The 22,383-nt window shown below is 40.0% G+C and overlaps 1 protein-coding gene across 1 annotated transcript in view; it reads right to left on the bottom strand.

The window, feature by feature from the left end:
- Positions 1-15,194, bottom strand: part of MDO1 (telomere-capping, CST complex subunit) — a 66,159-nt gene extending 50,965 nt beyond the window's left edge. Inside the window, exon 1 of the mRNA XM_089416211.1 lies at positions 14,910-15,194. Within this exon, the coding sequence (XP_089272337.1) occupies positions 14,910-15,028 (119 nt within the window). The 5' untranslated portion in view covers positions 15,029-15,194. The remainder of the gene's footprint in view (positions 1-14,909) is intronic.
- Positions 15,195-22,383: the final 7,189 nt, after the last annotated feature.

Genomic DNA, 22,383 nt, shown 5'->3' with positions numbered 1-22,383 from the left:
TCCTGCTCATATGCCATAGGAGAAGGTGAACCACTCATCCTATGCATATATCAACCATCATGGGGTATCACAGGGGAAGGTGAACCACTCACCCTGTACACAATGCACCACTAGGGGAAGGTGAACCACTCACCCTATGGTCGCTCATAGCTCCAAGAAGTACCCCAAGCCCCCCGGAGCTCCCAGAGCTCAATATCCAACTCAAACGAGACCCTCATAAGAGGGTCTTTCTATGACTCCAAGTCGTTCACAGAAGGTTAAGAATTTGACCTTCCTCTGGAACTTCATAAGAATATCAGCGACCTGTTCATCAATCCCAATATGATGGAGCCTTATTGCTCCTCGTTTTACCATATCCTGGATAAAGTGGTACTTGATATCAATATGCTTGGACCGGTCATGAAACACGGGATTCTCAGAAAGACAAATCCCACTTTGGTTGTCGCAGCAAATCACGGTGGTATCCAGCACATGCCCAAACAGCTCACTAGAGAGCTTCCTCAACCAAACAGCTTCACAGGAGGTCATACTAGCAGCAATATATTCGGCCTTGGCAGCGCTCAAAGCAACCGATTTCTGCTTCCTACTCATCCAAGATATCGAAGCAGAACCTAGTGAGAAGCAACATCCCAATGTGCTCTTACGATCCACCACACAGCTAGCCCAGTCAACATCAGAATAACCATGAAGCCTCAAATTCTCGGCAGTGTATCTCAGTCCATAGGTGATTGTGCCCCGAAGATATCTCAAGAGATTCGTGGCAGCAATCCAATGTATGTGATGAGGCTCGACCATAAATTGACTCAATGTATTCACTGCAAAGCATATGTCTAGACGGAAGTTCACTAAGAACATAAGGGCCCCCAAGAGTTCACGATACTCAGAAGGATTTCCCAAATTGAGCCCAGCAGCACTTCCACATAGCTTCTTGAAGTTGAGTTCCATCATAGTAGTCACAGACTTACAATCCACCATCCCAAATCTTTCAAGTAGCTTCATAGTGTATTTTCCCTGGGAAAGGAAAATCTCACCTGGCTTCTGCCAGACCTCCAAGCCTAGGAAGTAGTGCATCAATCCTACGTCCTTCATCTCGAATTCGAAAGCCAACTCCCACTTACATTGATAAATAAGAGGGCTTGCACCTGTCAAAAAGAGATCATCCACATAAAGTACCAAGATGAGAGGTCTATCATTTTCAACCTTGAAATAAAGGTTCGGATCAACTTCACTTCTTGTAAAACCCAGCTTCATCAAATAGTTGTCGATCCTCTCATACCAAGCCTAGGGAGCTTGCTTCAACCCATAGAGGGCTTTCTTCAACCTGCATACATGTGTCTTTCGATCTAGAACTTTGAACCCCTCAGGTTGTTCTACATAGACTTCCTCCTTAAGTGAACCATGCAAGAAGGCGGTCTTGACATCAATTTGATATAAATTCCATCCTTGAGAGGCAGCAAGGGCAATGATCGATCGAATGGTGGTATATCAGGCAACTAGTGCAAATATCTCATCATAGTCCACACCTTCCTTTTGAGAGAAGCCTCGAGCAACAAACCTAGCCTTAAACTTTTCTACACTTCCATCAGCTCCATGCTTGATCTTGTAGAGCCATTTCGAGGTGACAACAAATTTGTCCTTGGGTCTAGGGACCACATCCCAGACATCATTTTTCATAATCGACTCATATTCTTTGTTCATATCATCCTTCCAAACTTGGTGCTTCACAACATCTTCGAATGTGCAAGGCTCAATTTGAACTTTGAACAATGGTGCTTATGGCTCCATTTTGTTGAACTTTTAACAATGGTGCTAAGTACCCTTGGTACCTCTTCGACTTCTTACTTTCATGAAATGTCCCCCTTGGTGCAATATGTCTCTCGGCATCTTCAAGAGTGTCCCTAATCCATGAGGGTCTCCTTTTCTAGGAGGGCTCATGGGGAGGTGGATCAATGGGATCCATCATTCCTTCAACATGAGGCATCGAGTCATCCTGCAATTCTCCCTGCTTTCCTATATCTTCTTCTTTGTCCTTCCTTGGAATAGGAAGGTTCCTAATCTTCCCAAGGGCAACATCTTCATCGAAGGTGACATCATGACTTGTTTCCACTTCTCTTTAACAAGGCACATAGATTCTATATGCCTTTGAAGTTTCATTGTAGCCCACAAATGTTCCTTTCTTCCCAATTGCATCCAATTTGCTTCTCTTTTCTTTCAACACATGAAAATACACGGGGCTATCAAAAATTCTGAAATGAGAAACATTAGGTTTCTTACCAGTGAAAACTTCTTCGAGAGTTTTGGAGTCCAATGCTTGATGAGGGCATTTATTTTGGAAATACACGGCAGTGTTGGCAACTTCTCCCCATAGGAACTTCGGAAGGCGTTGATCATGAAGCATGGCACAGGTGGCTTCTATAGTCGAACGATTCTTTCTTTTAGCAACTCCATTTTGTTCGAAAGTATATGCGGTAGTAGTCTCCCTCTTAATGCCAGCTTCTCTACAATAGTCATTGAACTCATTTGATTCATATTCAGTTCCATTATCAGTCCTTAACATTTTGATCTTCTTCCCTGTTTGATTTTCAACCAAGGCTTTGAAAGAGCGGAACCATTGGAATGTTTCATCCTTCTTCATTAAGAATAAATCCAAGTTTTGCGAGAAAAGACATCCACAAAGATAACATAATACAAATATCCTCCCAAAGATGTCACGGGCAACATACCAGATGGATCAGAATGAACCAATTGAAAAATGTTGGTAGTCTTGCTATCACTTAAGGGGAATGGTCCCCTTGTATGTTTTCCTTCGGCACAACCCTGACAAACACTTTCATGTTCTACTTTAAATTCGAGCATACCTGTCACCATCTTTCTTGCATCGGGTAGAGCCTTATAATGAAGATGAGCAAACCTCCAATGCCATAATTCAAATTGAAGAGATGTGTCGCAAGACATAACTCCTAGTGAACTTCCTCCAACTTGATATAGGTTGTTAACCCTGAATCCAAGAGTGAATGCTTCTTTGGAAAAAAAATTCCAAACACATACCTTTCCATCAATGAATGCCACCTTGAATCCTTTGTCCTCCATCGCCAAGATAGATACTAGGTTCTTCTTTAGATCGGGTACATATAGTACATCTTGTAGATGAATGGCATTGCCTTGATTCAACTGAATAGGAACATTCCCAACTCCTTTCACGGGATAGGTGGCATTGTCTTCAAGAACGATTTCCAAATTTGTATCATTTTCTATCAAATTTGAAAGAGCTTCCTTATACCCAGTGAAGTGCCTTGAGGCACCACTATCAATCAACCAATTTCCCAAGGTATTCGGAGGGGAGGCAGCAGAGAGGGCAAATATAAGATAAAATTATTTTTGCTTGTTATCTACAACATTAGATTCATCATACCTAGAGTTTCTTGATCTTTTTGGGAGGTCGACCATTTCCATGTTGAATAGCGGGAGCATTCCTTTTTCTTTTGTTGTTGAACCTGCCATTCCTTTGATTGTTGTTACCCCTGAAATTGTTGTGGTTGTTGTTATCATCATCCTGAGGTGTATCCCTTTTATTAGGACACTCCCTAGCGCAGTGGCCAAACCTATTACAAATGAAGCATCTACCCTTTCTTCCATCTTTGAATCTCGATCTTCCTTGACATTGCTTATTTGAACCTGCATTGTTCTTCTTTTTAGCATGAGCGGAGAATGCAGTAGGATCATTCCCGTTTGAAGGCATGCTCTCTCTATCATTCTTGTTTCTTCTTGAGTACATCTATTCAACAATTCATCAAAACCTGGAATCTGGTCATTGTTGAGAATAGTAGTATTGAACACATCCCATTCACGAGGGATACCTCCAAGGGCAATGAGAGTGAGCTCCATGTCAGCAATAACTTCTCCAATTGATAGAAGATCATTTTTTTTTATTTCAATGATCCTCATTAAGTAGGATTGGATATCTTCTCCTCTTCCCTTCTTTATGTCCTTCAACTTGTTCTTGAGAAAGAGGACTTGGTTTGCATTGCTAGCTTTAAACATGCTAACCAACTTGTCATACATCTCCTTAGATGTGTTCAGATCAGAGATGTAAGCAGCTAAATGCTTGTGAATAGAATCCCTGATGATCTTCTTGGCTTTGACCTCACCTTTCTTGTACTTTGTCTTAGCGGCAGTCGGTGCATTTGAAGGAGGTTCAACAATCTTTCCCTGCACATGGTCCATAGCATCATGCTCTTCCAAAGTCAAGTCAAGAGACATCTTCCATGCATGATAATCAAACTTATCATTCAGCTTGTCATCAAATTTGAAGTAAGATGAGGAGGCCATTGAATCTTGTTCTTGACCAACAAATCTCAGTGATTTCTTTTCTCACTCTTGCTTGGGCTTTGTCTTCACCTCAGCTCTTATATACCATAAACAATGGTATGTTCTATACTTTAGAGCAATTTACTTCAATTTTTCTTATTAGCCCAATATCAATTTCCAAATAAGCAATCACATTAACATGCAGATAGAACATAAACAATACGCAAAAGACAGGACAAGAGGACACAATATTTGGCGGATGCCAGGGAAAAACCCCAATGTGGGGAAAACCCTTTGATCAAATCTTCTTCTTATTCTTTAAAAGTTCAACAGAGAGAGAGAGTACATCATACAAAATTTACTTGCCCAATCACTGTAAAACAACTCAGTCAAACTACAGTTACGCTGGTCAAACCAGCAGAAAATGTCCTCCAAATGAGCTCGGTCAAACCCAGTCAACTCGGCCTCCAAAGACAGTTTGAATCAGCCCAATTTTGATTTTTGGGTAGCATTGGATGTTCTCTAGCTCCAAAATTTTGTGGAGAGGCTAGAACACATGAGATCACCAAGACCCAGAAATTGTTTGGTGAAATTCCACCAGGAGTGAGCTTTTAGTGCAAAGAGGAGCAGTTTGGCAGAGGGACTTCCGTCCAAGGCCGAGAATACATAGCAGAGAGGTAGCGCAACACCAAGGAGAGACAGTGCAGCTCCAGAAAGGGTGACGCAAAGGCTGGAGGGTTAACACGGTCACTTAGAGGCAGCGCAAGGGTTTCTGTGAGGTAGACTAGGCATCAATTCAACAGATCGATTTCTAAGTTGGGAAAGCTCACTGGGAGGTTGACGCAGCTCCTAGAGGAGGTGACACAGTTCCAACACAAAGCTGGGAGCATCCATCGCTGAACAACATTGGGGACAACGCAGTCAACTGTTTGTTCATCCAATTGATGGATTCGCCAAAATATCTGTCTCCAGATAGAGGTACTTCTGTCAGGTTTATTCTCTATTGGGTGAGCCAGATTTGGCACCCTAGTTGTATTCAGAAATCTACTTAATAATAAAACCCTCATATTTGCTGCACCAAATTTCCCGCATTGGGTTTTTCCAGGGACATTTAGTCCAAGAATAAGTGTGTCCTTTGTGTGGTCTTCTCGTTTATTTTTCAGTACTTGATCTATATAGTGGTGTAGGCTGCAGCGTATTTGCATTAATATTTTCTGAATATTTCTGAAAATAACTTGTTAAAATGAAGAACACAAGTAGATAATGCAAATCAGTTTACTGCAGTAGGATTTCTGGTTTGTTAGATTCAGAAATTTTCACATGGTATCAGAGCGATTGCAAATCAAGGAGGATTGAAGCCATCGGCAAAAGGATAGAGAAAAATCTGTGTGAAGAGAGTTGTCCCGAGAGATAACGCAATTTCTGGCAAAGAGAGCAAAGTAGGGGTGATGCAGTGACCAAGGGAGGATCACGCAGAGCCTACGTCAGCCTAATTGGGTGACGTTGTTGAAGAGGGCAGCACAGTGGTTACTGGGCCAACACAGAGACTGTTGAATCTCGTTTTTCCGGTTGTCGTGGCTAGAGGTGCAGCGCAAATTTCATCTGGAGTTGCTGGTGGGGTGTTGATTCTGTTGGTGCAAAACAATACCTAGTGGGGCAGAAGCAAAGTAGAGGGAATCAGTTCCTCAAAAGATTTCTTGCCAAGAAATCTAGATCCAGTGTTGAGCAGCAGCAAAGAGAGATCAAAGAGGGGTGGTTCGATAGTGGTTGGCAGAAGGATTTCCGTGAAAAAAATCGAAGTTCAAAGTGAGCTTGTTCCTTAGAGGATTTCTAGCGCCGAAGAAATCCAAATCCGAGTTTTGCTGGGGCAACAACGAAAGAGGGAGAAGAGAACCAGTTCGACATTCATTTGAGCAGAGATGGTCGTTAACAGACTAAGGGATCAGGACAGATTGGATGGAGCATCCAACTTCGTCATTTGGAAGGCCAGGATCCTGGGATTTTTGGATAAAAATCGCATCAAGGATTATGCCTTGAGGACGATTGGTGTTCCAGTTGATGTTGATCCTCTCAAGAAATACAAGGAGGCTCAGGTAAGAGCAAAGTGCATGATCTTAGACGAGGTCAAGGATCATGTGATCCCACATATTGCTGAGAAGGACACAGCAAGGTAAATGTGGGAGGCCTTGACCACATTGTACGAGCCTACGAGGGAACTTTTGTTTAGCGGAAGATGTTGCTTGAGAGTCAGCTGAGACAGTTTCAGATGCAGAAGGGAGAAGAAATCGATCCCTTCCTTCTCAAGTTGCAAAGGATTCGTGACCAGCTACCTTCCTTAGGGGGCTACACAAGATCCTGAATTTATGGTTAGGATTGTCCTGAATGCAGTCATCGAAGACTGGGAAACCTTTGTCCAAAGCATCTTGGGCAGGGCTTCTGTTCCTAGTTGGGAGGAGATGTGGGCAGCTCTTCGACAGGAAGAGATCAGACAGTTAACCAAGGCAGGAAGCAACAGCAAAGGGATCAGAGTCAAGAAGGAGGAAGAGGAGGATGCGGCTCTCGCATCAGCGGGACAGCAAGGGCAGCAGAAGAAAAAGAAAAAGGACATACCCAAAGTCAGATGCTTCAGACGTGGAGAAATGGGTCATTTTGCCACGAAGTGCCCTCAGAAGAAGGGCAAAGAAGAGAAGTCTGACTCAAAGGTTGCTCTAGTGCAAGCTGACAAAGAGGACGATGATGATTGCGCCATGAGTGCTCATGCACCTCTAGAGAAAAGGTGGGGCGATATTGAGCTGCAGTCGGGAGGACTACATGAAGGGGCAGGGTCCTTGATGTGCCCAAACTCTTGGATCACATACAGCTGCGGGATCCCTTAATGACAGTAGCAGAATGACGGGAGTCAGTTGGTACAAGGGATGATGGAGCAACAGTGGCAAAGCTAGAGTGCCAAAGTCTGAAGTAGCGCAATAGAGTGTTGCAGCGATGCAGGAAGCATAGAGCAGATACAACAGCAGCGCAGTAGCATCAGAGGGTCAACACAAATTAGCAGCAGAGGTAGCTTCAGCGTCACAGGGTATCCAGACTGACCAGCATGTCAGCTTTTGGGTGGCTTTTCAGTTGCTTACTTCTCAGCAACTGAGTTACAGTGCAGCAATTAGCAGTGGTAGTGTTATGGGCAGCATGATGTAGCCTATTGAGAGGGAGCTACAGTATAGATGCAGCAATGACAGTGGCAGTGTCATGGGCAACAATACAGATTGCAGCAGCGCAGTGGATGAGGGGCAACAGGCCAAGCATCAGCAGCGCAGAGGACCGACGTCGTGGATCGGTGTGATACTTCTGCTGGGAAGTATTGCTAGAGCACATTCCTCGCTAAGAGGGAGTGTTGATTTTTGGGTAGCGTCGGATGTTCTCTAGCTCCAAAATTTTGTGGAGAGGCTAGAACACATGAGATCTCCAAGACCCAAAAAAAGTTTGGTGAAATGCCACCCGAATTGTATTTTATTAAAATAATTAATATTTTTAATGGCGTTCTCAAGTCTAAACTTAGGAAAATTAAAATATTAATGGGTATTAATGAAAATATGGGTGAGAAGCTTCTAAGAGATGAGGATGAAGTCTAATTTAATCTTAGTTGTTGATTAGATATTAGATCACGGCCGTTGATTTCTCAACAGGAAAAGTATAAATGAAGGCTTGGGGTCAGTTGGAGAACACACACAGGGAGAGCAGCACTTGAGCTAGATTGAAATTCTGGGGCGTGGTTTGCTGAGAATTTGAGAGTAAGCTTCTACTGCAGACAAGGGAAATTCGGCAGAGGGACTTCCTTCCAAGGCCGAGAATACATCATAGAGAGGTAGCGCAGCACCAAGGAGAGACAGCGCAGCTCCAGGAAGGGTGACACAGAGGCTGGAGGGCTGATGCAGTCACTTAGAGGCAGCGCTGGGGTTTCTGTGAGGCAGACTGGGTATCAATTCAGCAGATCGATTTCTGAGCCAAGAAGGCTCACTAGGAGGGTGACGCAACTCCTAGAGGAGGTGGCACAGTTCCAACGCAGAGCTAGGAGCAGCCATTGCTACACAGCGTTGGGGGCAGCGCAGTCACCTGTGGGGTTTGTTCATCCAGTTGTTGGATTCGCCAAAATATCTATCTCTGAATAGAGGTACCTCTGTCGGGTTAATTCTCTGTTGGGTGAGTTGGATTTGGCACCCTAGTTGTATTCAGAAATTTGTTTAATAATAAAACCCTCATATCTGTTGCATTGGTTTTCCCACATTGGGTTTTCTGGGGACGTTTAGTCCAAAAATAAATGTGTCCTTTGTGTGGTTGTCTCATTTATTTTTCAGTACTTGATTTGTATAGTGGTGTAGTCTGCAGTGTATTTGCATGAATATTTTCTAAATATTTCTAAAAATAACTTGTTAAAATGAAGAACACAAGTAGATAATGCAAATTAGTTTACTGCAGTAGGATTTTTGGTTTGTTGGATTCATAAATTTTCACACCCAAAACAATCCTGAAATTCTCGATCAAACCTGGTCAATGCAGAGTCAATGTTGCAGTCAATGGCCTTGTGGTCAACGTTAGTCAATGGCCTTGTGGTCAACATTGGTCAAACAGTTGCAAATTCCTCGATTTATGTGCCAAGAGATGTGGCCTAAGGAAATCGGATTTCCTACCTGAAAAACACAGTCAAAGGAGTGAGTTTGACCCTCGGTCAACGTCCCTGTAATTTGCCCAAAACAAATTCTTAAATTTTTGGCCTACAATTTCAGTCAGCCCAAGTCAACACCTAGAGAAGAAGATGCTCCTCTTTGTTGTACAAACCAATGAGAAGAAGAGAGAGAAATATGTGTGTTGAGGTGTGTCCAAATGAAGAAAATGCCTCTTCTATTTATACATAACATTGAGGCTGAAGAGACACGACTCTTGGGCTTCATGAGCCTACATTAGACTTTTGGCCGACGTTGACAATTTGTACGTAGAAGAAATAAATTCATAATTCCATTTATGTTTGTCAAAATGAGATGATCTTTAGATCAATCCTGCATCTCTCGGAAAAAGGAATCCAATAAAAATATCATCTCCGTCATACGAGCTATCCAAGGTGGAGTTTGGCCCTAGTTGCCAAATTTAATAGGTACGCACGCCTTGTAACTCATGTTATAAAGAGAGAGGTACGTGTGCTTTGAAGGAGAGAGCGTAACATATGCATTAAAGAGTGCGTAAGAGGAATCTTTTATGACGAGTCTTTAATGCATGTAAGAGTGTAAGAGGAGTGCAACGAATCCATTAATGGAGAGAGAGTACCACATCATTGAGTGAGAAAGAGAGGTACAAGTGCCATCAAGGAGAGAGAGAGAGAGGTGCAAAGTGGCATGATTGAGTTCCAAGTAGGAAAGATGACATGTATTTCTATTTTGATAATAATATTATAGTATCATAAGGATAATAATAATGATATTAATGATAATATTGATGATTAAGTAAAAATTGAACAATTAAGATTGATTAAGGATATGTTAAGTGATTTTCCATCATCTATACTTGATTACCAATTGAAGCAAGGTGATTTACTATTTTTGGAAAGTCGTGCTTTAAATGATAGACACAACTTTCTATTTTTTACAAAGTCACTCTAGAATAGTCAAAAATGAGATTTTATTCAAGGAAATTCATCCCTTAGCTGCCAATTTTAACAAAAAGAGTCTTTATCATTTGTATAAGACCTTATTGGGAAAGTTGTAACATGTAAAAGACATTATTGAGTCTAGAAAGTCCATAAAAGCCTCCTAGTACAAGTTGGCCCTACCAGCAAAAAGTCAGCCTAAAGGAAGGAAATCGAGCTCGTGAAAAGACTATATATATAAGCAGCTTCGACCACACTCATCACCAATTTGATTTGCACCAAGAAGAGTTTGATATCAAGCAAGAAAAGGAGTGAAGAAGGCTAGAAGACAAGGAAGAATACCAAGCAAAGGAGAAATACCTATTATCTATCTATTTATGTCCACACATGCGAGGGTTAGGGTTACTATAGGCCGAGAATCGCAGGTCCAAGTTGCAGGAGGGCCAAAATATTGTTTTAACCTAGCTTTGACTCTCATTGACTTTGGAGACATTGTCTTGCTTGAGGAAAGAGTTCTTGGAAGATTGTCACGTGCCAAAAAGAAGTATTTCTATTGTTCCAAGGAACTGAAGTTGCAGACTTGAAGCTGGGGGCCGGAGCTGAAGTTGGAAGCTAGTTGAAGAAGGATTGACCCTTGTTGACTTGGTTGATCTTTGACCTCATTGCAATGGATTCTTGGAGGGCTGACTTGGCGCTTGGAGGAATTGGTCTAGGGCTTTGGGTTTTGGTTTTCTCATTTGAAGCAGATTCTATAAGAAAAGAAGAGATTCTTCCTGGGCTTTGCCCTAGCTTAGAGCCTACTTCCTGTGTCCATTGTCTTTACTGTTTTTGCTCTTGATAATTTTTTGATGAAAAGATCTAATAAAGAAACATAAGAAGATATTTAAAGTTCACAAACAATTATTAAGGTTAAGGAAACTTGAATTAATAGTTGCCCTACTACATTCTCCAAAAATAATAGGTGCCTCTTATAACACAAGAAGCATGATTTTCTTGTTATCAAGAGACACAAATTGATCCTATCTCTTTTCACTTAGCCTAAAACCTTTTAGTACACTCTCCTTCCTTTATCTCCCACAAAACATTGATCACCACTCTTGGTACTCTCACACCACTACCCTTCATGGCTTATCAAACCAACTAGCCATTCATATTACCCCCCCCCCACCTCCTACAATCTCCTCTCTCCTTGGGATAATAAGGAGACTCATCTAGATCATGAACATCAACAACGACACAAATGAGGAAGATTTTCAAGGGCAATTCTTCAAGCAATGTTTAGAACCTCTTTCATATTGTTAATATTTTAAACCGTATGGTCTACGTAGGTTTCCCTCCTTGGTCATGAAGGATCATCTACTCTGTTTTCAAATTAGGGACATCCCATATTTGAACAAGTATATGACCATTTTAATTGGGAAAAAATTTCCAAGCTTTATTCTATAATCCTAAACATTTAACCTTTTCTAACACTTGAAGAAAAAACAATTGTGTAAACATTTGGCTTTTTTATCACTTGGAGAAGGTAAAACTATGTGACAAGGGGTAAGTGGGATTCAAGAGAAATTTTCAAACCACTAACCACAACTTTACACTTTGGGTTATGGTGGAGAAGACCAGACAAGTCTCATCCAAAATCTTTTGTTTCTTTATGGATTTTGGAAGGCTTTTGGTTCGTATTTGATTCATGTTGAGAGATTCCTTGTTCCACAAATTTCATGACATTGGATCCTCGATTCTCTCATCACAACGTTCACGAGACCTTATGAGATTTCTATTGGAAAGCATCACACTTCTCAAGGTCTTTCTGACTTTGTTAGAAGCATTATCAAGGTTACACATAGTTGCCCCCTCTCACAAACATCATTTAGGGTTTACACCGATGAGCTCGAAGCCCACCTAAGGGAATATAGGCATGCAAATGATGGTTTCCTTCTACATTAGGTTCTAACAACTCTTCTATTGTTGTATGTAAATGATGTCCTCTCATCCTCTCTTGGGGGCGAGACCTACCAAGGTAACTAGATGCCCTTGCCAATTTTTGTAACCATGGGTAATTAATTGTGAACCTCAGTAAGACCAAAGGAATGATCTTCAATAAGTGAAAAAAAATGTTAGATCAATCTTCCATTTCTTTTTTGGGGGAGATCACCAATTCGGTAATCCAATTCAATAATCCTAGATTAAGTTTGGGGTCAGTTGCTCAATCCTAATATAACAAAGGTTATGTGTCTCTTTCCATGCTTGAGCACAAGTGTTTCCGCAAACAATTTGAAGGCATCTCAATTAAGATGCACCTCTTCAACTAGACCATGAAGTTGGTAATTCTCTCTGAGGTCGGGGCTTGGGGTGCTACTTTATTGCCTTCTTATTGGTCCCACATAGAGCAGATATAATCCCTCACTACACCAAATGATTTGATGCAATTAGATAGTTCCACAAGCTACTACAGAAGAAAATTTTGACCCGCATCCATGGGCCTAGAGTGCATTTTTAGACAAAAAAAAGATCATGGGGTTAGCACCATGGTGGGTTCAACAAGAAGTTGAGAGAGAACCCTTTCCTCTTATTTGGAGATTGCCTCCTCACTTTTAGAATGGAGAACGATCTAGTTTCTAAAGACCTCATCACTACTTTAGTTCATTATTACCTTTATTGGGCACCACCATTCTTTCAACTATTCTTTAAAGGCCCTTGGCCCTTCTTCCCCTGAAGCAGTAGATTAGCAATGATGTCAAGGAAGATACATATCAACAATATATACAAGCAAACTAGATCTCTCCTTCCTATGCTTTTGGTCCTATAATGGCTTAACACTTTTATAGTTGAGGGATAGTCTCATTAACTTAACAGAGTACACTCATAGTCATTAGTCTCGTGGTCTCAAAATCCCACTTGGATAGTTTAATATATGTTTCCATTAGCTTTGGATACTATCGGATTACTACATACCGAGAGTGGAATGGATTTGTCAATTTGACCATCTATAGCAAGTGGAGTCTAAGGAACATTTCATCTTCAAGTGCAACATTTACTATGAGAATTGCGAGAGATATCACTACTTATTTCCATGATTTGAAGGCATCCCTCTCTATTTTCAACTGCTATCTTGACTAGAGATATTTGACCCTTTACATGCGTGAGGCAATGACTCTCAGATGGTGGACCTTACAAGTTTCATCCAGAGCCTACCTTGTCAAGGTGATTACCTCATTTTTCCAACCTAGTTTGATGCCTTGGCACTAAACACGCGATGATCATATGATGGCCAACACAACAAATTCCAAGTAGGTGATACCATGTATAGCAACTCGCTTTGGACATGGTCAACCTCCAGAGGTCACTAAGTAGTTCTTGATCCCAACATAGATCTAATCACCAGTCTAATCTAGGCCAAGCCCCTATAATGAGATTTTTCCCTTTGGCCTCGAATACTAGAATATTAGTTCTTTGTGATGCCCATGTTCCTCCACGGTCAACCAACCAAGGCCTCTTACCCTCTATTTTTCTCCTAACAACGTCGAGGGATAGTATATTGGGGCCTTTGAAATGGTTGATGCAACAACGAATACTTCCTTCTCCTCACTCTCTACTCCTTCATCCTAACCACTGACAAGGACTAGAGTTTTATTTATTGTCTTTGATGTAGGAGATAAATTTTCAGTTATCTTTGTTAGCTTTATCCTTTCAGAGTATCTTTTTGCACTCCCACGAAGCTTTATCATTGAGTGTACTTTGTAGTGACATTGACCTACTTTTTTGTTAGTAGTTGGACATAATAAATTTAATAAAATTATTGTATGTTATCTTATCATATCATGGCACAATTAACAATTGATCATCAAACCCTCAACATGTTGCAACCAGACCTCGGCCATCTATGTATGCGGGCTTAGACAAGTGTGTATGCAGTTGATCAAGCTATTATAAAGTGGACCCATTGAGTTGAGAGATGCATTCTGCAGCTTGGCACCAATGAGATGCCTAATTGCATGGTTAACATAGACATGAAATATGTCATTTTAATAAAATACTATTAACAAAAAGAATATTTCATTGTCAACTTTCAGTATAAAAAAAGGTTCAGTGTTGGCTCGGCCCCAAGTAAAAAATAAAATACACAAATATATAAAGAGATTGTCAATTAAGAGCAGTAGAGAAGTTGTTATCTCAAATTTCACTTGTGACATGTTCTTTCTTTATGAGCATATTGTCGATTGGGGCTCTTCAAGAGTTAATTGTTGATGGGAGCTGGCAAAGTCCACCAATCTAATTCTCACCTATAGGCTGAAAGCTGAGAAAATTATATATAAATAATTGAAAAGAAAATTAAGCTATAATTATTTGAAGGTATATATTGAATATGTTTCTGGGAACAAATCAGAAAAGAATAAACCCTGGATCTCTGACTTATGCTCCCATAGGCAACTGGACCAGTGACCATAAGGTCCATTCCTACCACCACAACTACAACCTCTGTGTGAACAGCATCACCACCTTGAACTCACATTTACTTTACATTTACATAGACTTGCCAAATGAGCTCCTAAAGGATTTACTATATAATAAATTAAAATTATACAAAAACTTAAAATTAAATTTCTCTTTTTTCTTATTGGAAAAATCACAAAAATTATATTAACAAATCTTCTTTAAAAAAAAACCTTGCTTCTCAATCAATTTGATCCATTTTGACGCGAGTTAAAAATAAATATATGCCAAGTTACCCCACCTTAAAGCAATGCCGTTGGAGACAGGGCTATATGGTCTCTTTAGGGCAATACGGCTTGACTAATACTCATTTATGAGCTATGAGAATTGAACCCGTAACCACCACAGCGAAAACTTGCATAAAAGCAAAAAAGCTTTTAACCATTACAGATTAGTAAACGGAAAGGTAGGAAGAATCAAAATGACCATATGTAATGAAATAGATACGAAATATTTTAAGTTTTTGGAAAGAAAGACCTGCCTGCCTGTGAGTCTGAGGGAAGCTCCGTTGGTAAAGAAGGGAGAAGAGGGATTTAACTCGTCTAAAATCACCAGCACGCCTGCTTTGACTGTTGAAGCTGAAAACGAGGCCGATGCCATTGCAATTGATAGTGTCTACCTTCCATCCAATGCAAGCACTCGTGCACAAGCAACACAGCCTTGCTTTGTGTTAGAGGCCTTGTTTGGACCTCTTTAATTTGAAGTCTCGTTTAAAATGAAATGCTAATGCGACTGTTGGCTCGAATCCTTCCTCTTCCGCGGAATATATTCTAATTTTTATTACGATGTTTACAACGATAGGCATCCCTATTTTGGAATTGGAATCCAAGTTATAGGTTATCCACGTTATAGGTTAGTAAATTTTGGAATTGGAATCCACGTTATAGGTTATTTTACTAGGTTGATTGCATGTATTAAGATGTTAGTTATTTTTAATAAGGGTGTTTTTTTTGGCAATTGAGGTGTGAGAATATACGAAATGAAATGATATTTTAAGGTCCACTTAAATATAGTTTATGAGATAATTAGTTTTTTGTTCTTCGCTTTTTGCAATTTAATTATTTTCTTATTCAAATTGATGATGAGTAAGCCCAACCTTCTAACAATCCCCTCCCTGAAAAGACAATGCCAAGAAACTGATGTTAACATATTCCCATAATTTTCTTTGATGTCTTTGAATGTATCTCATTCCAAAATGAAATGTTTTTTCAGATTCCACTACCCCAAACATGCAAAATGTACACACACGTTCTTCCCAAGTTTCTTTAGGCCTTTTCCATTGTCCTGTTTCACACCGAAGTTGATGCGAGTTAGTCCTTAATTGAGCAATAAGAACCTTTGCCCTCCACGGAATGCTAGCTCCAATGAACTCTTTTTGTTGTAGATCACACGTAGGGTTGAATTCCTCAATGTAGTACTTCTTCTTTCTACCCAACTCTTTTCCCCATACCCTTTTACGAAACTTCTCCATAACAAAATTCTTTAGCTCCTTGCTATTTTTGGGACAAGCACTGATGTAGATATTCCATTTTTGCATCCATGTGTAGTTTTGTTTCATCCATGTTTTCTTTCTTTCCCTGATGCCTTCATTGAAGATAACATTAGGCCATCTACCTACTCTCATTTGCTCAATTATTTTTAGATATCTTATGAGTCGTACCATAGCAATTGCTTCGATAGGAGTTGCTCTTGTTTCACTCAACATTATCTCATAATGTACCGAACTTTTTATTTTGAACTTGCTCATGATCAAGCGTTTTTGGATTTTCTCAATTTGTTTCCATTTTGAGACCGAGGTGTTGCTAGCCCACAGTGCACACCCATATAGCATCACTGGACAAACTAAGAGTCCAAAAAGCACTTTAATCATTTTCCAATCTCATAACTTTGCTTCTCTATATTTGTTTTGAAGAGCATATAATATTTTCTACCCTCCTAAAATTCTCTTCTTTCTGCAGTCCTCCCAATTAAGTTTGTTGTTCAAATCAATCCCGAGGTACTTGTACTCATTTACTTAATCAAAAATGTTGCCTTCAAAGAAGAAAGTATGATGGCTCTGCTTCCTTTTATTATAGAAAATTATTATCTTGGTCTTGCTAGTATTGACTTGCATCCCCACTACTCTGCAAAAATGCTCAAGGGCATATAGGTGCATTTGTAATCCATGAACCGATTTAGAAATCAATACAAAATCATCAGCATATAAAAGAAGCTTTATCACAAACTCCCCTAAGCAAACACCATCTCCACCTTGCAGATTTAGTGACTCTTCCAATTTATCAATATATAAACCAAAAAGAGTATGGGATAAAGGACAGCCTTGCTTGACTCCAATGTCACTTCTAAAGCTTTCTGAAATACCTGTTGAGGTTCTAATTTTGACTTTCACCTCTTCATAAAGTCTATGGACAGCGGCTCAATAATGCAAAGGAATTTCAAGTTCTTCCATTCTACGCCACAATTTATCTCTAGGGACTGTGTCAAATGCCTTTTTGAAGTCAACAAAGCAGCATAATACTTCCGCTTGCCCTCTTTCCCTCTTTTCTTTTACTTCTTCCCACTTATTGATTCTATTTTCTACCATGTTGCCGAAAAGCTTTGCAAACAAAGGATTGATCAAAATGGTTCTATAGTTGGAAGGATTATTAATGTCTCCACTTTTAAAAGGGGGCATTGCTAGGCTAGTTGTCTAGTCCCTTGAGAATCCTTGTTGAATGGTGTTGTTGAATATTTCCATGATGTGTGGTGCAAGAGCGTTCATTCCCCATTTTAAATACTCTGCTTGAAGTTCAACCAAGTCCTTTTCCTTTTCTGTTTTTAGCTTCTTAATTCTATTCTCCCCCTCCTGTAACGTGAAGAGCTTTGATGTTGTGTTGATCCTATAGGGAGGTTCCGCCTCGGATTCTTTCTTATAGAGTTGCCTTGTATATTCGAACCATTGACTAGCTGTAATATTATTTTCTCGAGTGGACCTAATGTAAGAGCATGTGTTTCCTCCTAAGAGGTCACAAGTTCAAAACCAAAGGGGGGTAGAGTATGTATGCCTTCGTAGACTTAGCAGTTAAATTGCCGCGCGGAGGTGGGTCCCTTGTCCCACAAACAGGGGGGTCTCATACACCAATTTGGTGTCTGGCTTGGTCGTGACCTTAAAAATGGATAATAATAATAATTAATGGTGGGTTGGTAGTATTGAGAGTTAGTTTAATTGGTCAAGTTTTTCTATCTTTAAAGCGTTTTGCTATTGAGAAGTTATAGATTTAATTCCCCTGACACTCTCAAGGTGGTTGAACTAGCAAGAAGTGATCCATTCGAATGGATATACAAATATTCTATAGATATAACAATCATTGATCTACGAAATCTGTAAACCATATAAAAATAGTAATAAAAATAAAATAATGTTAATGATGTGTTGACTTTATATAAATAATTAAAAAGACTCATAAAATAATTATTTTATTTTATAAATTAATTTCCTTTTCTTAATATATAGAGATTAATAATTAATTAATTAATATCTAGAACTTAATTATTAAATATAAAAATTTATTTAATATATGTCCATGTATTTTTACAATCAAATTACAAGGATGTGTAGTGCCCACTTTAAACTAAAAGATGGTTTCTAGGTCTCCCTATAAACTTACGTGGTTGTGCTCCGTTAATATTGTGTTTAAACGTAAAGTCACATGGTTCATGTTTTTTATTTTTTTATTTAAATTTTATCAATATTTGTAAAACAAATCATTTACATAATTCATATAAGTTTAATATTAACAACATTTGGGACATTTGGGAACTTGCTCTCTAGTTGGCTTTCTGAATCCCTAGCTGACTACAACTCTAGCTCACTCGCCCATGGTGGTCAATTTGGAGGGGGCTCCTCCCCCTCCAATCAATGATACAATCATCTTCCAGGCGTTGATCACCTCCCTTCTCAAGAAGCATCGGTCCAAGGAAAACTCGTTGAAGTTCGTCAAGTGTAACGAGGAAATCCTTTCGGTGGTGATGCCTCCAGTTTTCTGTCGCTCGACATTGGCGTACTCAAATCGTGCTCTAATGGGGAAGTTTATAGGCATGTGGCTTTCCCCCAAATCAATGGAATCCTAGAAAAAGAATAATTGGAAGGATAAAATGAAGGGAAACTTGGGTGTTTTTGTTGTTGGGAATGGATTCTTTGCCTTTGTATCCAAACTCAAGGAGGACAAGGAGGTCACCTTGAGAAACGATCCCTATTTCTTTGGAAACAAGGGAATGTATCTCAATAGATGGCCCTTGGACTTCGATCCAGCAGAGGATATCCCCAATGTTGTTTCTGTGTGGGTCAAGCTTCCTCGCCTTATGTTGTCTCGCTGGAGCGATGACTGTCTTTGGGCCATTGGCAACGGTGTTGGAAAATATATTGATAGAGCCAAACCAAAAGGAGGACAGTTTGTTTGTGCCAAGATCTATGTTGAAGTTGATTTGGAGAAGGGGTTGCTCGTAGAAATCTCTCTCAGGATGGGAGGGTAGAAGCACTGTCAGATCCTAGACTATGAACAACTTCCCTTCAAATGCAAGGTTTGTCATGAGTATGGGCATTTTGCCAGAGACTGTAAAAAGACATTGATGAATCTCCTAAAAGAAATCAATATAAAAAAAAAAAGGGTCAAGTAAACAATAAGAAGACAACACACAACACTAGTGCACAATCCTCCTCCGTGAACCCATGTGGGGCTTTATAGTCCTCAGAAGCCTCATAGTTAGATGCCTAGGATAACCTTACGAATAATGCAAAGGAGTATATTGCAGATGATCCTATTGAAGATGGAGAAATAAATTAGGCTAATAAGGAGATAATCCCAACTATGAACCAACCCCAACAACACCAGAGCATTCCCAATGCGGATGGGGGTCTTGTTCTTTGCCAATTGGCCCAGCCATCATCCCCAGCAAAGGAAATGCGGGAGCCCTAGGAAGGCCCAAGGAAAATAATAACTAGGAAGATGTCGCAGGCGCAAGGAAGCAACAAGGAAGTCAGTAGTCAAGAAATTGGGAGAAATGTTAAGAACAAGGGACGAAACTCCAAGAAATAAATTAGGGAGACCGAAGTCGAACAAGACATGAAGTTGGGGAACCAATTGTAGATTTCAGATTTACTAAAATCCTCAAGGCTCAAAGGCACAACAGGAACATTAGAGGGCAGCCACAAATCCCTTTCGCCCCTAACCAATGAAGTTAGTAAAAGATCTAATAAAGTAAGAAAAACAACAATTTTTCTTATGCAGGAAATGAAATCGAAAGAAGATGAACTAATGAAGGCATCCAAAATATTTTGGAAGGATAGTGAAGGTGTAGGATAGAGTTCAAGGGGAGCCTCAAGTGGTTTGGGTAGTTTTTGGCGTAGTGGACAATTCACTATGGTCTACAATGTCAAAACCCCAAAATGGATAGCAGTGGAATTAGAAAAGAAGGCATCAAATGAGAGGTTCAAAGTAATAAACGTCTATGCACTGTCTACATATGTGGAAAAGCTAGACTTTTGGGACAAGCTTATGTCCCTTAAAAACAATAACTGGAATCAAAATGGTATTGTGGGCAGAGACTTCAACACCACATTACTTTCCTCTGAGCGTAAGGGTGGGAACATAGTTCGGGACCTGTTTAGGGAGAACATGGAGGATATCATAATAGAGTGGGATATGGTTGATGTTAAGCCTCAGAAAGGAAAGTTCACTTGGTAAAATAGAAGAGTTGGAGTTGGTCACATCACTGTAAGATTAGATCGGTTCCTTATTCATAGCTCATGGGTACTTTAGGGGATGGATCCCTACATTTCCATCCTGGCCTTGGGAGAGTCAGACCACTAACCAATCTTGTTGGTTCTGGGGGAAAATGAGGATTTAGGGCCAATTCCCTTTCGTTATAATCCAAGTTGGTTGTTAAAGGAAGGGGTCAGTGAGCTGATCACACAAGCATGGTGAGCAGAACACGTTGTATCTTCGACCTTCGTATGGGAATCCAAAATAAAGTCGGTAAATCAATCCTTAAGGAAATGGGCAAAAGAGGAGTATGTCTCGCTTGGAAAGAGAAAAGACGAATTGATCAAAGAATTGGAGCACCATATTAGCATAATGGAGGACAATGTGGTGGAGTATTAGCATATCGCAAGGGACAAGAGTCTCAACATACAAAGCTTTCAAGAAAATAGGAAGGAGGAGGAGTTATGGAGGCTCAAATCTAGAAGCATTTGGTTAAAGGCAGGGGATCGAAATACTTCATTCTTTCACAAACAAATCAAAGCAAGGGAGCTCTGAAATAGGGTGAGGGAAATCACTCTAGAAGGTAAGCCTTCGATCACCAAATTTTCTGAAATAAAAGAGGAAGCGTTTATTCACTTTCACTTTCTGTACACATTGGAAGGGAAGGTAAACAACGAGAAGACTAAGGAATTCTCGCCCCCTCCCTTTGGAGATCTCAGAAGATGAGAATCACTTTCTAATGCAAGAGATCAAGGAGGAAAAGGTAATAGAAGCAATATGATCAATGGATCCTGACAAGGCCCCAATGCCAGATGGTTTGCCCATCAGTTTCCATCGTTAATTCTAAACTCTGATAAAGAAATATTTGATTAGAATGCTCAACTGGACCATAGTAAAAGGAAAGGTTGGGGCAGGCAAATCCTGTGTTTTTAGCTCTGATCCCGAAGGAGACTAATGCTACATACGTCAACAAGTTCCTTCCTATCTCATTGTGCAACGCCTCTTATAAAATTTTGACTCAAATCATAGCAGGGACGTTAAAGTGAATCCTGACAAGACTAATCTCAAAAAACCGAGGTGGGTTTCTCAAAAATAGGCACATACTAGACAACATCATCTTGGTTAAGGAGGTGATCCATTCGAGTCAAGAAAGAGGGGAACCGAGATTTCTTATAAAGCTAGACATGGCGAATGTGTTTGACCGGCTAATTCATTCTTTCATTTTTCGTATCATGGAAAAACTTAGTTTCAGTAAGGATTTTTTCAATTGGATAAATTCTTGCATCAAATTTCCTTGGATCACCCCCTTGATCAATGGCAGGTCTGCCCCCTTTTTTAAAGCCTCTAGAGGTCTCCAACAAGGTTGTCTGCTCTCACACTTGCTTTACATTCTAATAGCTGAGATCTTGGGCAAAAATCTTAAGAAAGCTCGAGGATCTGACGCTTTGCAAGGTCTCTCCATCACTCGGAATGTCAAAGTTGTTAACCACTCGCAATTTGCTGACGATACCATTCTCTTGGGTGAAGAATCCAAAATTTTTTGAAGTCGGGTTTAAAATAATTCTAAACACTTGTTTGGAACTCTCAGGGGGCTAGTTAACAAGAGGAAGAGCCACCTCTATGGTTGGAACTGTTCGGATTCAGTGCTTCAAGAAATAGCAACGATCCTGGTTTTTATGTTCAACAAGGGTGGAGATATTTTAAATATTTGGGAGTTCCCATCTCTTTAGGAAACCCAAATAAGGAACATTGTGATGAAATTTTGCAAAAATTCAGAAAGAAGATCAAGGGTTGGGGAGCTTATTGGCTAAATCTGGTAGGCAAGGCAAATTTATTCAAGTCTATGCTCTCGACCCTTTGAACCTATCTTTTCTTTGGGTTTTTAGCTCCATTGGGAATCCAAAACCAAATCAATATCATGCTCAGGAAATTTCTCTAGCAGGGGGTAAAAACAATGATAAGAAGTTTCATTTGGTCAATTGGAACACAATATGTCTTCCCAAAGAAGTAGGGGGCATAGAGATAAGGGACCTTTTATGGTTAACATAGCCTTGGGAGTCAAACTAGTTTGGAAATTGATCACAGACTCTAAGGAGTGGTGGAAAGAGGCATTCTTAAAAAAATACTTTCACAAGTCTTGATTATTAAGAGTTGAAAATGCATAATGGACAGGCAACAGTTCAAAAATATTATATTATATTATATTTTATATTT

Source organism: Pinus tabuliformis, chromosome 3_2 (genome assembly GCF_031772625.1).
Source record: "Pinus tabuliformis cultivar Carrire ecotype Pingquan chromosome 3_2, CPIR1, whole genome shotgun sequence".
Lineage (NCBI taxonomy): Eukaryota > Viridiplantae > Streptophyta > Pinopsida > Pinales > Pinaceae > Pinus > Pinus tabuliformis.
This window is presented reverse-complemented; position numbering and strand designations above follow the sequence as displayed.